This window comes from Lactuca virosa, chromosome 2 (genome assembly GCF_052849685.1).
Source record: "Lactuca virosa cultivar CGN04683 chromosome 2, Lactuca_virosa_CGN04683_v6, whole genome shotgun sequence".
Classification (NCBI taxonomy): Eukaryota; Viridiplantae; Streptophyta; class Magnoliopsida; order Asterales; family Asteraceae; genus Lactuca; species Lactuca virosa.
The window spans coordinates 177,613,738-177,634,141 of record NC_136427.1 but is presented as its reverse complement, the minus strand read 5'-3'; the positions used below and the strand labels follow the sequence as shown (position 1 = coordinate 177,634,141).

Sequence of the window (20,404 nt, the reverse complement as noted above, 5' to 3'; positions counted from 1 at the left end):
ATATTTGGGAAGCTTTGTAAACGACATGGTATGATTGTTAAGTTATCAATATATATGCCTTGATCACTATAATTGTTGTTACCGTCCATGTTTTGGTTAGTTTGGTAAGTAGGTTGCTATTATATTTTCAAGATTTGGTTATTTTTATACATATATATATATATATATATATATATATATATATATATATATATGTGTGTTAATGTAACATCCCGAGATTTTGCAGGTATTTCTGAATTCTCTCTTCTATTATTATTTTGTCATTTGTAGTCCCTGGGGTTAGAAGAGTCGACCCATGAGAAGCCTAAGGGCTAAAGTTGCAACTTTGAGAACAAGGCTAGTACGCTAAGCGTACTAGGTGCGCCTTAGTACGCTGGGCGTACACTTGTGTACGCTAAGCGTACTCACGTCAGGAGGAAACCCTAATATTTAGGGTTTGAGTGCTATATAAACATCCTTATGAGCTCATAACCCTCCCTTACCTCAGCCTCCACAGTTTAGAGTCGTTTTCCCCAAACCCTAATCCTTTCCTTGAGTGTGTGAGCTTATAGAGTGTGTTTTGAGTAGTTGCAGAAGAAGGTGTTGCATCAAGAAATTGGAGAAGGAGAACAAGCTTGTAGATCTGAAGATGTTTTGTGCCCTAGAAGCTCCAGAAGGTAAAAAGTGTGACAACCCGAAATTTCTATTTTTGTAAAAGTCAAACTTCTCATTTTAATCTATCTTATATTAAGTAGATTTATATCTAAAAATTTGGCTTAAAATCCTTTAATTCAAAGGATTTGTGTGTGTAAGAAGGAAAACTTCTAGAACCGAGAATCCTCGCATCTTTTTCTTCTTTCTTTCCTTCGGACCGCAAACATGCCTCGGACCGCACACGCACTTCGGGCTGCAAACGATTCACGAACGTGAACTCCCTTCGCAATCGTGAACCCTCGCATGTGTAACAACGTGAATTTCCAAAACAATTTTTCATTTTAAAAACAATCTTTCATTCATAAAATATCATAGTAATCCAATGTATCACATGTTATCACAATAAACAAATCCCAAGATCCTCAAATACATAAATCCTCTCAGTGTGTACGGATCATGCCGGCGCCTTCCCGCGATCCTCGCTAGTACCTGAAACACATGACACAACAACTGTAAGCATAAATGCTTAGTGAGTTCCCCAAAATACCACATGCAACACATACGTCACTCGAGGCTACAATACGACCCTCCGGTCGATGTGTCTCAGCGGGACCCTCCAGTCCCGTAGCTCGTTGGACCCTCTGGTCCGGTCATAGCTCGTCGGACCCTTCGGTCCAGTCTGTGTCGTTGGACCCTTCGGTCCGGTCTATATCGTTGGGCCCTCCAGCCCGGTCTGTTCCACACATATCATACATATAACACAATGCACATAACTCATATATATACACATAGCATACAAGACCCTCTGGTCTACACATAAATACCACTCTAGGTAATGTATAGTGAGAAGACTCACCTCGAAGATGTCGGATAATCACTCGTGCTCAATCTTCCGACCTAGCTTCCTCCTATAGCATAAAGACATCTCTAATTAACACCTCCCTGACTTAGATTGACTAATGCCCTAAAGTCAACACAAGTCAACTCTGGTCAATGTTGGCCAATGGCCACCCCTTTGACCCAACTCGTCGAGTCAGGCACTGACTCGGCGAGTTCAGATGTGAACTCAAGTCCTCTAAATCCCAACTGACACACCGAGTCACTCCCCCTACTCAGCGAGTCACCAACTGTGAGTCACGGGACAACCCGGTCCGACTCGTCGAGTCTGCTCATGGACTCGGCGAGTTCATTCCATGCTCGAACTCAAATGGCCTTCTGAGGTCAGATCTGTTCCTCTAATCTATAGATCTGACCTTCCTAAGCTCATTAAACACGTAAAGGTTCAAACTTGATACTCATACAACGTCCAAATAACTCTACTTGAAGAATTAGCCCCAAATACAACATCCTAAGTCCATTTCTTCCATAACTCATCATAAAGCAAGATGGATAAGGCTCTCTGGACCACTATGGGTCCAGATCCGAAGCCTAAACATGATAAGGGACCATATTTCCAACAAATCATCCCAATAAAGGGTATAGAAAACCCTAGATCCATGGATTCTTCAACAAAACAGAAAAAGATCGATATGCTACCTCAAGGATGATGTTCTTTGCTTGAGATCCACAGATATGCAACCTCCTTGGCCTCCTCTAAGTTGGAACCATCTTCTTCTTGAAAAACCAACCCACAAAGATCAAATAATGGCTTCTTCCCTCTCACAACGCTCAAGCACTCTTAGGGTTTCTCTCAAGGGTCTGGTAGCCGCAAATGGTGGCTATAAGAGTCCTTAAATAGGTCCCAAACCCGAGAAATTAGGGTTTCTTTCATCAGTTCTGACTCGGCGAGTGCACTCCCCTGACTCGTCGAGTCTAATCATTTTCCACGTCACCCATTCGCGACCTAACTCGACGAGTCTAAGCACCAACTCCTCGAGTCACCTCAACACAAATAAAATTACAATATTAATTAATGTACCTGAGAAACCGAGCGTTACAATTCTCCCCCACTAGAATCAGACTTCGCCCCCGAAGTCTCGTTCTGCAAACAACTCTGGATACTGCTCCCGCATCTCTAACTCCGGCTCTCAAGTCAGCTCGGACCCCTTCCGATGTTGCCACTGGACCTGCACCAGGGACACCTCCTTGTTCCTCAGAACCTTGATCCTCCTATCTCGGATCGCGATCGGCCTTTCAACATAGTTCAGGCTCGCATCCACCTAAATGTCCTCTAATGGAACTACTGCTGACTCATCGACAATACAATTCCTCAACTGAGACACGTGGAAGGTATCATGAATCTGACTCAGCTCGACAGGTAGCTCCAAACGATACGCTACCCTGCCCACCCTAGCTGTCACCCTGAATGGACCGATATATCGAGGCCCCAACTTGCCTCTCTTCCTGAATCGAATCACACCTTTCCAAGGTGATACCTTCAGGAGAACGAAATCACCAACCTGAAACTCGAGCTCTGAGCGACGCCTATCCGCGTAGGTCTTCTGGCGACTCTGAGCCGTCAGCAACCTCTGCCTGACCTGCTGAATCTGCTCAGTCGTCTGGAGCACTATCTCCGTACTACCCATCACACGCTGCCCTACCTCTCCCCAACAAATGGGAGTCTGACACCTCCTCCCATACAACAACTCGAAGGGAGGCATACCAATGCTCGAATGGTGGCTGTTGTTATAGGAAAACTCAGCCAATGGTAGGTATGTGTCCCAGCTCCCTCCGAAGTCCAACACACATGCTCGAAGCATGTCCTCGAGCGACTGAATCGTCCGCTCACTCTGTCCGTCCGTCTGTGGGTGGTATGCGGTGCTGAAATGCAGCCTCGTACCCAACTTCTCATGGAATTTCTTCCAGAACCTGGAAGTGAAACGTAAATCTCGATCTGACACAATCGAGATCGGTACTCCATGACGCGATACCACCTCCCTCACATACAACTCTGCCAACCTCTCAGCAGAAGAGCTCTCGCTGATAGCAAGAAAATGCGCGCTCTTCGTCAGCCGGCCGACGATCACCCAAATTGCATCGATACCCCTCGCGGTCCTCAGCAATTTGGTGATGAAATCCATGGAAATTTGTTCCCACTTCCACTGGGGAACCTCAAGCAGCTGCAACTTGCCATGCGGACGCTGGTGCTCGGCCTTAATCTTGCGACAGGTCAAGCACCTCTCGACAAACCACGCGGCATCCCTTTTCATACAGGGCCACCAATAAGCTTTCTTCAGGTCCAAATACATCTTAGTGGCCCCGGGATGGATCGAGAACCTCGATCTATGAGCCTCCTCCATCAGAATGGTGTGCGTCCCGCCTGTATACGACACCCAAATCCGACCCTGAAAGGTCATAAGCTCACGACTATCGGTAACAAACTCAGGTACCTGTCCAATCACCCGCTCCCTCTTGCGGTTCTCCGGTCTCACGGCCTCTGCCTGGGCCTCCCGAATGGTGTCCAACACCAGAGTCATCACTGTCAATCGCATACAAGTGTCTCGAATCGGGGCACTCTCCGCCCTACGACTCAGCGCATCAGCTACAACATTAGCTTTGCCCGGGTGGTACAGGATCTCACAATCGTAATCCTTTACCACATCCAACCATCTCCTCTGGCGCATGTTCAGGTTGGGCTGATCCATCAGATACTTCAAACTCTTGTGGTCCGTGTATATGGTACACCGAACCCCATACAAATAGTGACGCCAGATCTTGAGGGCGAACACCACTGCCCCCAACTCCAGATCGTGGGTGAGATACCTCGTCTCATGAGGCTTCAGCGGCCTCGATGCATACGCTATCACATGCCCCCTCTGCATAAGCACTGCACCCAACCCCGATATCGATGTGTCACAATACACCACAAAATCCTCCATCCCTTCCGGGAGGGCTAACACTGGGGCTTCGCATAACTTCTGGCGAAGTGTCTCAAACGAGGTCTGCTGCTCCGGACCCCATGAAAAAGCAACACCCTTCCGGGTCAACCTGGTGAGACGCACGACGATCTTGGAGAAATCTCTGATAAATCTCCGATAGTAGCCAGCCAATCCCAGAAAACTCCTGATCTTGGTGGGTGATCTTGGCACCTCCCACCTCATAACCGCCTCAATCTTGGCCGGATCGACCAAAATCCCATCCTGGTTGACGAGATGCCCCAAGAACTGGACCTCCCGTAACCAGAACTCGCACTTGGAGAATTTGGCATAAAGCCTCTCCGTCCTCAGTACCCCGAGAATCTCTCTCATATGCTCCTCGTGCTGCTCTCTAGATCTCGAATATACCAGTATATCGTCGATGAACACGATCACCGAACAATCCAACATCGGTCTACACACCCTGTTCATGAGATCCATGAACGCTGCTGGTGCATTGGTGAGCCCGAAAGGCATCACCACGAACTCGTAATGCCCATAACGAGTCCTGAACGCCGTCTTCTGGATATCCTCATCACGCACGCTCATCTGATGATATCCAGACCTCAGATCAATCTTGGAGAACCAAGACGCTCCCTGTAACTGATCAAACAGATCATCAATCCTCGGCAGTGGGTAACGGTTCTTGACCGTTAACTTGTTCAACTCCCGGTAATCAATGCACATCCGGTGTGAATCATCCTTTTTCTTGACAAAAAGGATCGGCGCTCCCCACGGTGAGCTACTCGGTCGAATAAACCCCTTCCCCACCAGCTCCTGCAGTTGTGAGGATAACTCCTGCATCTCTGGTGGCGCAAGGCGATAGGGCGTCTTGGCGATAGGCGCCGCTCCCGGAACCAAATCGATACGAAACTCCACCTGCCTCTCGGGAGGCACACCCGACAACTCCTCGGGGAAAACGTCCGGGAACTCACGCACTATCGGCACATCATCAACAGAACTAGATCTCTCCGCTGCTACTCGTATGTCCATCACATAGGCCACAAACCCACTACAGCCCTGCTGTAGACTCTGCCTCGCTCTAGCAGCCGAACAGAATGTTGGCCCTGAACGGGTACCCTCGCCGTACTGTTGGATTAATGTCTAAGTCCATAACTATATTTGGTATGTACTTGACCCGACCCGACATGGTCCATTTGGGTTGCACTTCACCGGCACAATTTATATGGATAGTCTTTTGAGAATAGTATATTTATGATTTATATTAATATATTATAAGTTCTAATATATTAATATGGAATCATATTATTTAATTAGTATTGATCAAGAATTAATTTAGAATTAATTAAGTGATCAAAAAGAACTAATTAAATATGGCCTCTTATATATATGGAATGGGCCAAGTTCATTTAGGTTGGGCTAAGCTTTCATGGATGGTCCATGGAGCTTTTAACCCATGGATCCTATGTAAATGAAAGGTCATGGGTATTAGGGTTTACATGGATGTAACCCTAATCCTCCATAATATATAAAGGGGTCCTTGGCTCACAAAATTAACACAAGTGTGTGAAAATAAGAGTGGGCCGATTTTAGTGTGCATACATATTCTCTCAAGTTCTTCCAAGGTGTTTTGGTGATTTGTGATTCCATTTGAGGCTTCCACACTATTGGGGCTAAGCTCTTAAAGCTTGAAGACATCAAGCTACATCAAAAGGTATGTCATCTAACTAGAACTTTGTAGTATAGGTGCTTCATAATATGCTAGTTAGGATGAAACCTTGGAATAGTTAATATTTGCATGTATAATAGAGAAAACATAGATCCAAGGTTTATAGGGTTGCATGTACACCATAGGAGTGTTAGAATGCTCAAAACCCAACAGTGGTATCAGAGCCATGGGTTGTTTTCTGTTATATTGATGCAAATGTTTTATTTTCAAGTTGGAAAAAAAGGAAAAAAACATGACGTTTGTCAAATTTTAAGATAATTACTTGTTTTGTGAAAAACGAATTATTTGTAAAATTTGGATAATTTGTTATATGAGTTGAATTAGGTCAAATTTAGTAAAAGATAAAATGATATGATTATTTTATTAGTTTTAAAAGTTTGATCTAAATGTTTTAAGGAGTTACAAATTTTGTCATAAAATTTTGGAGCTCAAAAGTTTTTTTTAAAGTTGTGATCTTAAGGGTTTTTGAAACTTCCATAAGTTATGGATATGAAAGTTTTTTTTTTTTAAAAAAAAAATTTGATTCAAAGTTTTTATGGAGTTACAAAATTTGGTGTTAATGTTTTAAAGAATTCCATAACTTGTTCTTAAGTTATGGAACATGGAAAGTTTCATCATAAAACACCATTAATTCCATAAGTTATGGAATCCAAAGGTTTTCAAGAATTACAAAATTTGCCCTCAAGTTTTGGAATTTGAGAAAAGTTTTTTATGAAAAAAAGAATTGAATTCTAAAACTCTTGGGTTCATAACTTAAACAATTAATTAAATGGTTTTAATTTTGAGTTTAATAATTGGAATTATGATGTTTTGTTGAATAGTTCAAATTAACTCTTATGGACTTTATTAATAGTTAATTAAAGCGTTTAATTAAAAGAGATTTATTAAATCCATAAATATATGGTTTGAGTTTAATTAAATTAAAAGTCTAGTTTAATTAATAGATTAAACCATCAAGTATTTTAAATGTCTAAAATACACCCTTATACTATTATAATATTAAAAGTTTAATATATTATATGTATAAGAGCAAGTCGTCTTACCATTAGTAGGCCTCATTCACGAAGCCGGTCTATAAGGGGGTATAAGGTTGTTGCCTATAAAATGGCAGCTTAATGGGTGTCCACTCTCACACACCGCTTCCTTGACTGGTGGAGGGTCGTTAGCCGAACAGGTAGGACAAGGACTATAATTCTCCCTTCATTAAAATTATTAATGATAAATACTAAGTAACTAAACCTTTTATTAATTCCCAATCTTAGTTACTTAGGAAAATGTGAATAAGGTGCTAATCCATGAAATTACACTTTGCACGTTGTTTAAACCGTTAGTGGAGCTCGTGTGGTTAACCGACACATCGATTGAGGGGTAAATATTAAGGGTACCAAGTATATTTGCATGGTTACTTCACACCTTGTTTTGTGATCCTCGGCATCCCAGTCACAAAACCTGAAGGGCACACTCGAGATTGAAACATGCCATTGAAAAGTTCAATGAATCTCAAAAGATCTAGGAGTTTCAAATCCAAGTAAGAAAACCTAATTAAATTATTTCGTTTTTCATGGTGGAAATTAGTAAATCGTCATTTACCTACCTTCAACTATTTTATAACTCGGATTACGACATCCCTCTTCCAGTTATAAATAGGTTGTTGGATCCTAGCCTTAATATTTCATATTGGGTGTTATATTAAGGACTTTAGATCAACTATCTTGAATATCTCCCAAAAGATGTCGAGTTCAGGCATCTATGATCTTCCCAAATCTCTTGGAACTTTACTTCCTCCACCTCCTCCAATTATTCTCCCTAACCCACAAGTTCAAGGTCACTCAAGCCCTAATGGCAAGCAAGGTCTATGTGTGATCACATCTTAGAGATGAAGTCACATATTGACAAGCAGGGAGAGTTGGGTTTCAAAGACTTGAGAAAGTTGGATGTCCAATCACTTTCTAAGTCACATAGTGAGTTCCTTTGGGACTACTATGAAACAGACTATGACATGAACCTTAATGATCATATCTATTTGCTTGGTGCTGCTGAATCAGCAATGATTTGGAACGATAGTGAAGCAAATTTTATTAGAAGATCAACTTCCCAAAAACTTTATGGACAGTGACAATGGTGACACTGGAAATCCAGAAAAAGCATTCTCTTCCCAATGGAAAGGGATTGGCCATAGGCAACCCGGTTGACCAAATGGTAAAGAGAAAGGCTAAGTCTGAGATAGTCCCATTACCAAAGGGTCCATATGTTTATTTTGCCAAAGGAAGGGGCGTTGATTGCAAAGCTGCCAAATTTACCTAAGGATGTTAAAGTCAATAAGTTTGACTCTACATCAGGTAGAGCCCATTATCTAACTCTACTAAGTTCTATTATGAGATCCTCATTACATGATGTGACTGGGTCACATGTTGATGTTTTAAGAATCAAAGAATAGAGAGAAATCTTAAAGGAAGTATATGCTGATTCTGATCGCGAAGGTGGATTTCGATCGCATCAGAATTTTGAGCAGTTGCTTAAGAAGTTATGATATATTGCTAAGGAATAGATAACAACAATTTTCCATGTGGATTGTAAGGATAAGTTTTTCCGCAAAGTTTTAAAATAAAAGAAAATTGTTTAATTTTATTTATTTGAAGTATCCTTACAATGGCATTTGTGGAAAATTGTTGCTTATATGATTCCACTGACAGCAATATTGGAAAATGGATTTGATTCTTTCATTTGTGGTAGTGTCTAAATTTACCAAATCAGGAAAGTTCCTCATCACCCAAGTTTCAATTGGACCGAAACTTGGAATCATGCAAGTTGAATAGTATGATGAATGAGAACTTTCAAGCATTGGAAAATCAAGACTAATTACTTGTTCACATGGATGTGTGAGTCAAGTGAAGGACTAAAGGGATCGAGTACACATTCTTGTGCACTGGTCATGTCCACCACAAAGCTCGTTAAGACTATTTGATTTACTAAAGTTTAGTAAATATGGTTATACTTACAAGTTTAAGTATAATTCTGAAACATTGGAAAAGTCTCAATGTATGGCAGAACGAATGGGAAGAATCAAATTAGGCAGAAAGATAAAAGTTTCTCAAATCTGAAAAGATGGGAGAGTACTTTAGTATCATGTTTGTGATCATCTTAATGATTTAGAAATCATATCACAATTAGTCCTCTAAAGGTCATCTTAGTGCATTATTATGACTAAGAAGAGGAGTCATGAATTGTTGAAATGGTTAAATCAGGAAGATGAGTCATACTTCGTTCCAAAACAATTCTTAGAGTCATACTCCAAGATTGTAACTTGAGTGACATATCTTAAAGAAAGGTTTAAAACACTTGTCAAATGTAAGAGTAAAAGTGTCCTACTCTTGTACATTTGAAATTGGTAAGTTGTGATGTTTTGGATAAAACAAAGACCAACTAAGGCCAATTGTGTGAAGTGTTTGTCTTGATAAAGAATCCGCACTATCTCTTGAATATTTGGCAAGATAGTCTTATATGTCAAGAGGATAGTGGGAGTCTTAAAGATCCTAAAAAGAATTTCAAGAACTAATCAAGAATAAAACCTGAGGTTCTTCACTAGCACACGACTTGAGGTTTATAACCTATCGTGTTGACATATTCTGTGCCCATTCCAGTTAAAGTTGGCTTTGCATAGGAGTTCTGAAAGTTCTCAATTGGTTGCATAACAACTTGGAAGCAATGGCAGGCCATGTACTGCCATGTGGCAAGAAATTAAGATTGCATAAGTTCAGTCCATATGCGTTTGGATTTGTCATTATCCTTGTCTTGTGACTATGGTTTTGACGATTCACATGGATAAGAACACATACACCATAAAATCTAAGGGTCATAAGGTTTCTCTCCGATTCATGAAAATGATGGTGAGGAAACACTTCCACCAAGTAGATTTGAAGCAGATGGTAAAAGTTCTAAACAATTGAGACTATGATTACGGCATCCCTTTTCATTGTTCTGAAATTGTTTAGACACACATGCATGCTATCTAAGGAAAGGTGTATGATTTTGATAAAGTTTTATCAAAGCATCTCGTATCAGAAATCTGAACTTTGGTAAGAAAGTCAATAAAGTATTGATTTCTAGAAGTCCAACTGATTTCTGAGTACATGTCAAAGCTAGTGGGAGCATAAGTGTTATGCTAATAATCATCATGTTAGTGGGAGCATGATAATTATTGTTAGTGTTGCAAGTTAGCAATGTTAATTATAGAAAACAAAAGTTTCAATTCGTGAGGCTGCAGGGATTGAAAAAGTTGTTTTGCTATAATTAAGGGAGACCTTGAAATCATGAAAATTCATAACAATAAATCAATACCTTGTTGGATTAATGTCTAAGTCCATAACTATATTTGGTATGTACTTGACCCGACCCGGCATGGTCCATTTGGGTTGCACTTCACCGGCACAATTCATATGGATAGTCTTTTGAGAATAGTATATTTATGATTTATATTAATATATTATAAGTTCTAATATATTAATATGGAATCATATTATTTAATTAGTATTGATCAAGAATTAATTTAGAATTAATTAAGTGATCAAAAATAACTAATTAAATATGGACTCTTATATATATGGAATGGGCCAAGTTCATTTAAGTTGGGCTAAGCTTTCATGGATGGTCCATGGAGCTTTTAACCCATGAATCCTATGTAAATGAAAGGTCATGGGTATTAGGGTTTACATGGATGTAACCCTAATCCTCCATAATATATAAAGGGGTCTTTGGCTCACAAAATTAGCACAAGTGTGTGAAAATAAGAGTGGGCCGATTTTAGTGTGCATACATATTCTCTCAAGTTCTTCCAAGGTGTTTTGGTGATTTGTGATTCCATTTGAGGCTTCCACACTATTGGGGCTAAGCTCTTAAAGCTTGAAGACATCAAGCTACATCAAAAGGTATGTCATCTAACTAGAATTTTGTAGTATAGGTGCTTCATAATATGCTAGTTAGGATGAAACCTTGGAATAGTTAATATTTACATGTATAATAGAGAAAACATAGATCCAAGGTTTATAGGGTTGCATGTACACCATAGGAGTGTTAGAATGCTCAAAACCCAACACGTACACCGTAAGAACTCCCCCACTAGGGTCTCGTATCGTCACCAACTGTCGCTCGCAGTCTATAACTGCCCCAAAACGGCTCAACCAATCCATACCCACTATAACACACACGTCCCCCATCACAATCGGGACCAGATCAATCGGAAACTCAACACCGAAGATCTCGAGTACACATCCCCGAATCACATCCGTAGCATATACCGCTCGCTCGTCAGCTATGGAAACTCGTAGAGGTCGACTCAACGCCTCCCGCTGGATACTGATGTGCTGACTAAACGCTAACGACACAAAAGACCGACTCGCACCCGAGTCAAATAACACCAAAGCAGGTACAGAACTAACAAGAAAAGTACCTACGCATAACATTATATAATGTGTATAAATTAATAAGATTTTTGTGTATTGTTGTTATTGTGTAGGTGTACTATCTTGATGGAGAATCGATTTTAGAGGTGGCTCTTTGTTGCTTTAGTTCACTGACACCCCGGATACGTGAATTGGTTGTTCGATCGTGTTTAGCAGGAGGAACACTTATTTGTTGTCTTTTGATTTCGAGGATTTTGTTTATTGTTATTTCGTGAATGAATATTGATGGTTTAAGATCAATTGTTAGTAGGAAGTTGTTTAATATGTAAGACTGAGATTTTTTTATGGTATACACATGAGCACTTTATATATATATTTTTTGAAAAAATGATCGTCTAAAGGCAAAAACAAAGTGCAATGACTTTTTCCCTACTCACCAATGATATATTGTTTCGATCCCTTGTCTGCTCTTCTTAGAAGGAAATATGATATTTCAAAACTACCATCGGAGCATTAGAGTCTTAAACTATGTTTGCAGTGCCACCAGGGCCGGTCCGTTGGTTTTCTATACCTAGGGCGAGAGTCTTCAAGTACTGCCGAGTCTATCACTTCATCATCGATATTAGGGAAACGCCAAAACCCGGATTTTATGCTCTTATATGTCATTTGACATTTTCAAGTTAACTTATAAGCTATTTTTTATAAATATTATTTTTTTATCAACTAACTTATAACTACCAATTAAATTTTCAGCTACTAGCTAATTTTTTTAGTTATTCTATCAAATATAATTTTAAACACCTAAATTCTAAAATAGGACCAATCTTAAAAAGTTAAATATTCTCAAAGACACAGGATAAACAAGAAAAAAATGATCATTATCTTTTTAAACAAAAATATATAATGAAAAAAATTATGCCATGTGCACTTGTTCACTTTGCCTCCCTCAACTCCCCCATGTTCCAAAGGTCCCTAATACTGTCTTTATATTGATCAGCCATTTTTATGAAATTTTAGTTTATTTTAAAATAAAAAATATTTAATTTTTTTGTAAATTTGTAATAACTAATGTAATAACTAATAAGTAACAGAAATTGAAATACTCAAACTATATATGATTATACGTAAAAAAGAAAGATAAATAGATAATATCTATTAATAAAATATTAACTTGAGATAGATTTATTAATAATTATAATTATAATTATAATATTTTTAATTTAGTAAGGGAGAAAAGTCCAAAAATATAGACAGTTAAAAAGTAAGCAAAGATTAAATCGTCTGTGAATTTAGTTCCACTTAATTTCTTACCAGTTTATACACAAGGTCACAAGGTAACCCAAGAATCTAGAAGCGACATCCCACATCGCCGCCGAAGTGCAAATAAATCGGCGATATTTGAGAGTCAGAGAGATTGATAAGCACGACCTTACTTGAACAGGATCTGTTATATAGGCTCGTACCTCTGTATTCTTGATTGTACCTCTGTATTCTTGATTCCTAAGAAGACAGAAACCCATGTCGTGGTTGATGAACCACGACCATGTTGCCAGCGCGTTGCCAATCCATGGTCTCGGCTATGGCTCAGTAGATGATCGTTGCCAATCCATCTTGATGGATCCTGGCATGGCTACATGGTTGTCTGACAGACAACTAAATCTTTTTTGGTGCCTGTGTAAATGCAATGCATAGCAAGTGTTCGATCAAATGCTGAGCTTTTTGGTATGATTTTTACATTGCTAATAAATAATGATTTGAGCACCTAAAAAATGTAGTACTTAATCAAGTGTGTAGAAAGGCTACCATGATAACTTCTTGGCAAACTCTGTCAAAGGGTTCCTTTCATTGACTTTCAACCTCTTTGTACATGTATTTTGGCGAATCTTTGAAATCCCATGACCAACATGAAATCTTATAACAAACACCCAAGGAAATCGCATGTCTCATAAGTAAACAAACACAGGATATTTTAATCAAATAAAGAATGTCATAATCTGTTTGCTTAAGGAATAGAAAATATGACAGATTTTTATGAACTTTCTGTATACTTGAAGAACAGAAATGATTTGTAAGGAAAGTAATGCTTTAAATAAGCACCCCAACTTTTCAATATATGCCAACTCTTCTGGATTGAAGCTTGGAAGTTTGTGATCTTTGTGGGTGTTGATAATAAAATTTTGAATTCTGTAGAGAATGGATCTATACTCTATAGTCTTATTTTATGACTTATGGAAAAACATTTTACGGTTTTGGATGTTTCTGCTTTGTATGGTTATGTATTTCCTGGCGACTTAGTTACCATGTTAGATGGGAAGCAAATTTGTACCACTAAAGAGTAGAGATTGGATGGAAATTTCTTATTTTTATACAAGAGAAAATCTAAAACCAATAAAGGACATTTTTCCCCGAATTTAGCGATTGCAAGGAGGAAGAATGTTGAAATTGTGGACAACAAATTCACATGTCCAAACGACCTCACTTTATTTACCACCATTTCATGTAATTCAAAGACAATAAATGAAACCAATCAACAAGTAGGGGTGGCAAATCGTGCTATCGTTTCGTGTTTCTGTCTGACACGACACGACACGGCATGATTTATGTAACACGACACGACACGATGTCGTGTTTTTTTTAACTAACAACAAAACGAATGAATTAAAAAACAACAAACGCGACACGACACGAAAAATATATCATATACTAAAAACTAGTTTATTTAATGAATACTTTATCAAATATAACACGAAAAACACGATAAAGAACTGCTAAATCGTGTCAATTTCGTGTCGAATTTTGAACACGACACGACATCGTGTTTTTTACAGTTAACACGAACACGAATTCAAATTTCAGTTTCGTCCCAATTTCATTTTGTGCCGTGTATTTTTGTCGTGTCGTGTCATAAATTGTCACCCCTAGACAAAAGAGCATATCAAAATGTGGTGATGGGTGGGGCAATTTGGTAAAAGATGATGGTAATTGTTTATGTACGGATGATGAGTCGTGCTCGAGTCCAATTCATATGCCAGGTGTCACATGGGTTGATGAGGTTTTTACCTTGCAAGTGGATAATTTTTTTCGTTGGACTTCTCATACATATTATTAAGGGTGACAAATCAAACAGTTTTGCCGTGTTTTTTTTCCTAACACAACAATTTTTATATAACACAAACACGGCAACACGATATGATGTCGTGTTTTGTTAACTAATTTGAAAACGAATCAATTAAAACAAGATTAAAATGACAAACACAAAAAAGATACATACAATAAACTTTAAGTTCATTTAATTCAAAATTAATCTAACAAAACACGATAAACACAAAAACATGAGAAACACATGTTACTATCTTGTTAATTTCGTGTAGAATCTTCAACACGATATGAGGTCATGTTTTTTACATTTGACATAAAAATGACATGAACATGAACTCAAACTCCAATTCCATCTCTTGTCGTTTGGAGCTATGAATTGCCACCATTATATTTATACAAAATTGTAGTTTACTTTAAAATTAAAAAGGTGTTTGATTTTTTTATAATCTTAAAAACAATAAAATTGGTATAAATATTTTTTCTAATAAAAGATTGGGTTAAAGTTGGTTGGTAATAAGTAACAAAAATTGAAATAATCAAACTATATATGATTATATGTAAAAGCGAAAGATAAATAGATTAAATCTTTTACCTGTCCCTTTACAGTTACTCAATGAGACCCAAGAATCTATAGTTGACATCCCACATCGCCTCCCAAGTGCAAATAAATCGGCTATATTTGAGGGTTTGAGAGAACAACAAGCACGACCTTAATTACTTGAACATGATGTGTACTATAGGCTCGAACCTCTTGATTCCTAAGAAGACAGAAACCATGTCCATGTAACCAGAGCTCTGATTAACAGAGAGCTTCATGGTCTCTGCTATGGCTCAGTAGATGATCGTTGCCAACTCATCTGATGGGTCTTGGCATGGCTGCATTATTTTCTGACTGACAACTATATATCTTTTTGGTGCCTGTGTAATAATGCAAAGCAAGTGTTCGATTAAATGCGTCAAGAAGATTATGAGAGTTTTATTTTATGGTATGATTTTTGCATGGTTACATGGATGTATTACTGTCGACTGAATCTTTTTTGTGCTTTCATTTTTGTGTTGTTCTTGCTTATTAATGTTATGTGGCCAGTTTATATATGCAAATCAAGTGTTCAATGAAATGCGTAAAGAGATTATGATCATATAGAGCTTTCTGGTATGTAATTTTTTTATGCAACAAGATAAGAAAGATAATAATGCATGCTACTATGACTTGTACTCATTCATTAATGATTGTAGTCTTGTACATTGCACATGATTTGAGCAACATTTTTCTATCAGTAGTATGGTCTGGGGGACCTTGAACCCTTGTCGATGTCCATTTCTCCCTTCTCACATTTGTATTATAATCACCCAAAAAATGAAATACTTAATAAAGTGGGAAGGAAAACTTCTTAGCAAACACTTTGAAAGGGTTCTATTGACTTTGAACCTCTTTTTACATGTGTTTTTGGGTGTCTTTTTTGCTTAACACACATCATTGAAACGCTATGACCAAACATGAAGTCTTGAAACAAGTACCCAAGGACATAAACAATGACATAATCTGCTTGCTTATGGAATAAAAAATACAACAATTTTTATGAACTTCTTGTATAATTGAAGAACAAAAATGATTTGTAAGGAAATAAATTATTTACATGGTGAACAAAATTTTGAAATATTCTTTAGAGAATTGATCTTATCATTAATACCCTCATACCGTATAGCTTTAGGATATCCTATAGAGCCATTTTCAACACCAACGTCAAAACATGTTTTTTATATGGGTTTTAGTACAATTTTATTTTTTTATTTTTTTATTTTTTTATTTTTATCCAACACATAATGATCAAAAACATTACGTTGAAAAACTTTTGTTTTAAATGGTTTAATTACAAATGAACAAATATTATTTATTTTAATATCTTTAATAATAAATTAGTTTACATATTTGCATTATATATTATTAATTATCAATTATAATACGCAATGCAAATTAAAAGTTTTGTAACGCAAAACAACAAAAGCACGTAACACGTAAGTGATTCAGTCCACACATATTTGCATGTACCAATATAAGATAATAAATAACATCGATCTAAATTCCAGAGTATGTATTACAATTGATGAAGTTTCCGACAGTCGCCGGAGAAGAACCCCAAGTTCAAGAAATGAGGCGAGCAGAGGTAGCGATCATCGCAACACCGTCCATGGGCAACCTTATACCGGCCGTGGAGTTTGCAACCCACCTCATCAACCACCATCGCAGTCGTATCTCCGTCGTAATTCTCGCCATCTCCATGCCGCAACGGCCAATCCTCGACGACTACATCCAATCACGCATCTCCAACCAACAAATCCGATTCATCCAGCTCCACCATGTTGACTCGCCGCCGCCAGATCAGTACAGCTCCGGCATCGAGTTTATTTCTCTTTATATAGAAAATCACAAACCCATAATCAAACAAACTCTCAACCACCTCCGAACTACTGTTTCCGACTTGGAACCTGTGCCACTTGTCGGATTGTTCGTCGATATGTTTTGCACTTCCATGATTGACGTCGCCAACGATCTCAACATTCCGTGTTACCTTTTCTTCGCGTCTCCGGCGGCGTATCTTGGCTTTATGCTCCACCTCACAACCTTGCCTGCCACCGAGTCTTTCGCCACCGAGTTAACAGTACCTAGTTACGCCAATGCGATTCCGTCGAACATCCTTCCATCGTTCTGTATCAAAAAAGACGAATTTGGTTACTCGACGTTTGTACGTCACACCCTTAGATACAAAGAGACCAAGGGTATTATTGTAAATACGTTCCAGGAGCTCGAACCCTACGCGCTTGACTCTTTGTCTTCCAGCTACCTGGATTTGCCACCAATATACCCGGTTGGACCGATTATCGATCACGTTGGACCGGCTAAGTGGCATTCAAACCGGTCTGGGCATGAAAAGACCATCGAATGGCTCGACCGGCAGCCTGAATCATCAGTTGTTTTCCTGTGTTTTGGTAGCATGGGGTGTTTAACCCCGGTTCAGGTGAGAGAAATAGCTAATGGTTTGGAGCGAGCCGGGTACCGGTTCTTATGGGCATTACGTGAACCGGCGAAAGCGAAGCTAAAGCTTCCAAACGATTATGAACATCTTGACGAGTCTTTGTTTCCAGATGGGTTCATTGATCGAACTGCTGAGATAGGATTGGTGTGTGGGTGGGTCCCACAGGTGAGTGTGCTGGCACACAAATCGATTGGTGGGTTTGTGTCCCATTGTGGCTGGAACTCGATCTTGGAAGGTATATGGTATGGTGTACCGATTGCCACGTGGCCTTTATATGGAGAGCAACAGTTGAATGCTTTTGAAATGGTACGAGAGCTGGGATTGGGTGTTGAGATAAGGTTGGATAGTAGAGATAAGGGTGGTGATCTGGTGTTGGCGGAGGATGTGGAGCGAGGTGTGAGGGAGTTGATGGACGGTGGTGATGGTGAGTTGAGGAAAAAGGTCAAGGAAATGAGTGAGAAGAGCAATAAAGCTTTGATAGAAAACGGTTCCTCTTTTAAAGCTCTTGGGGGTTTGATTGATGTTCTTCTATCTAACATATAAAATATCCCATTTGGTATGTGTTCAAGGTTAATTTATTTGTCAAATCTATTATGTTGTAATAACATAATATATTGGCGTGTAAGCTATAACAAAATCAATTTTATGAGTAGATTCTATTTGGTATTATTTAAATACAATTGTATTAAGAGAAAATGTTGATGCATTTGAGTCTGACAACATTCTATGTATTACATGTGAAATTGTATGCTCGATTGAGAATGATTCAGTAAGTTGTAACAGGTCGAATTGATTAGAGATGATCTTGAAAAAAAAAAAAAAAAGACTAATACTCAATAAAGGTCAAGCCCTGTGTCTTGAGGAGGCCATGCCTTAAAGGAGCTCAGACTTAAATTGGCAGACCTCTCCAAGACATTTGCTTGCCATGTAGCTCCTTGTATTTTATAGCCACCTTCACCTTTCCCAGTTTCTTACACCAATCGATATGGGATGGACCAAAGCACCTAAAAAAAATTATTCACCTCACTTTCTGGCGTGAGGGAGAGAGAGGGTAGGGTTTAGAGTGTTTTTCTTGTGTGTGTTCCAAATGACTCAATTAACACATTAAGTACTATTAACTAGATGGATTTTGCAAATAGGCTCATAGCTCATGGACTTCAATAAAAAGAGTTTACAAGATGATCAAAAGAGTCTAATAACATAAGAAAATCAGACCTTGGTTAAATAAATTAACCCAAGGTTACAAGGATAATAACTAAACGTACTGAGAAAATATGGGGCGTTACAACTCTCCCCCACTAAGAACGGACTTCGTCGTCGAAGTCAACGCCTAAAAACAGATCCGGATAATGAGCCCTCATCTCGCCTTCCGGTTCCCAAGTCCATTCCGAACCCTTCCTATGTTGCCACTGTACCTTAACCAGGTTTATAGTCTTGTTGCGGAGAGCTTTCGTCTTTCGTTCTAAAATAGCGATTGGTTTCTCAACATAATTGAGACGCTCGTCAATCTGTATGTCCTCCAGTGGTATTACAGCGGTCTCATCAACAACGCATTTTCGTAACTGAGACACGTGAAACGTATTGTGAATTAGACTAAGCTCGTCAGACAGCTCTAAACGGTAAGCCACCTTTCCAACACGGGCTATGACCTTGTAGGGTCCAATATATTAGTAACTAACAATTTAATTATCATTTTTTAATTAAATTTAACAAAGTCATTTTACAAGATTTTTGAATTATTTTTTTCACTTGTCATTTTTCTTGTGTTTTTCGTTTTCTTAAATTTAAAATCCACATTTTACTAAAAGTTTATATATGTAAGGTATATAATTATATTAAATTTTTGAATAAATGTTCCATAGTTGTTTATTTCCTTTGTGTTTCAAATCTTTTAGAATTAAAGCTTAAATCATTGATATCATGCATAGACATCCAATTGATTCTGTCATTCTAACTTTGTATTAAACTTTTATTTTTAATAAATTCGTGTAGTACATAGGTTTCACATCTAGTTTATATCATATATAACTTGAGATGATTTTTGTTAATTTGTCAAAAAGAAATGTTTTTCTAGGCCGCATGGTACGCCTAATGGTTCTTTATTTAAGAACAACATCCTTTGGGAAGCCTTTGTTTCTGACGTGTGGTTCAATTAGGAGACGCTCTTCGGTTGGTTGTTGTTATATATTATATTTGGTCGTTTAATGGCAACCATTGATTTTCCACATGTCATTGAAACTGATATTCCTAGTGTGTATAAATAAATTATCTTGTAATTGTAATAGGAATATGGTTGCCGTTTATGTTACATTCATTAATGAATTTTTAGGTGTTGGGTGTAAATAAGATAACTTAGGTGTGAAGAATGCCCATGAAAAAAGTTGTCATGCCCCGCCAGTGAAATATGTGGAAAATATGTTGAGTTGGTGTCGAATAGTTGATGTATGTTTTTCTTTTATGTTATAAATGTTATAGGTTATTAAAGGAGATTTAGTTGTTTTTTGCAGTTCGATTCCGTATGTGTTTTTTGTAGACACTTGTGTGAACGTAGCATGGGACCGATTTTTCTTGATTTAATCTCAAAGAAGGATAATAATTAGTATGTGTTTCGTTAGACTTTTTCTAAAATTTATTAATTGGTTATGTAAAAAAATTAAAGGTAATACATTAATAGGTTTGTTTATAGTGTATAAT

The 20,404-nt window shown here is 38.2% G+C and overlaps 1 protein-coding gene and 1 pseudogene across 1 annotated transcript; both read left to right on the top strand.

Moving 5' to 3' along the window:
* Window positions 1-12,999: 12,999 nt before the first annotated feature.
* Window positions 13,000-13,228, top strand: LOC145161844 (small nucleolar RNA U3; annotated as a pseudogene).
* A 3,511-nt stretch (window positions 13,229-16,739) lies between these two features.
* On the top strand, window positions 16,740-18,511 carry LOC145159780 (UDP-glycosyltransferase 43-like). The gene has a single exon (XM_079078814.1). The coding sequence runs from the start codon at window positions 16,781-16,783 to the stop codon at window positions 18,251-18,253; it is 1,473 nt and encodes a 490-aa protein (XP_078934940.1). The 5' UTR covers window positions 16,740-16,780; the 3' UTR covers window positions 18,254-18,511.
* Window positions 18,512-20,404: the final 1,893 nt, after the last annotated feature.

Excerpts from the sequence above, each read along its gene's own strand:
- LOC145159780 (XM_079078814.1), top strand. The coding sequence starts at position 16,781 with ATGAAGTTTCCGACAGTCGCCGGAGAAGAACCCCAAGTTCAAGAAATG.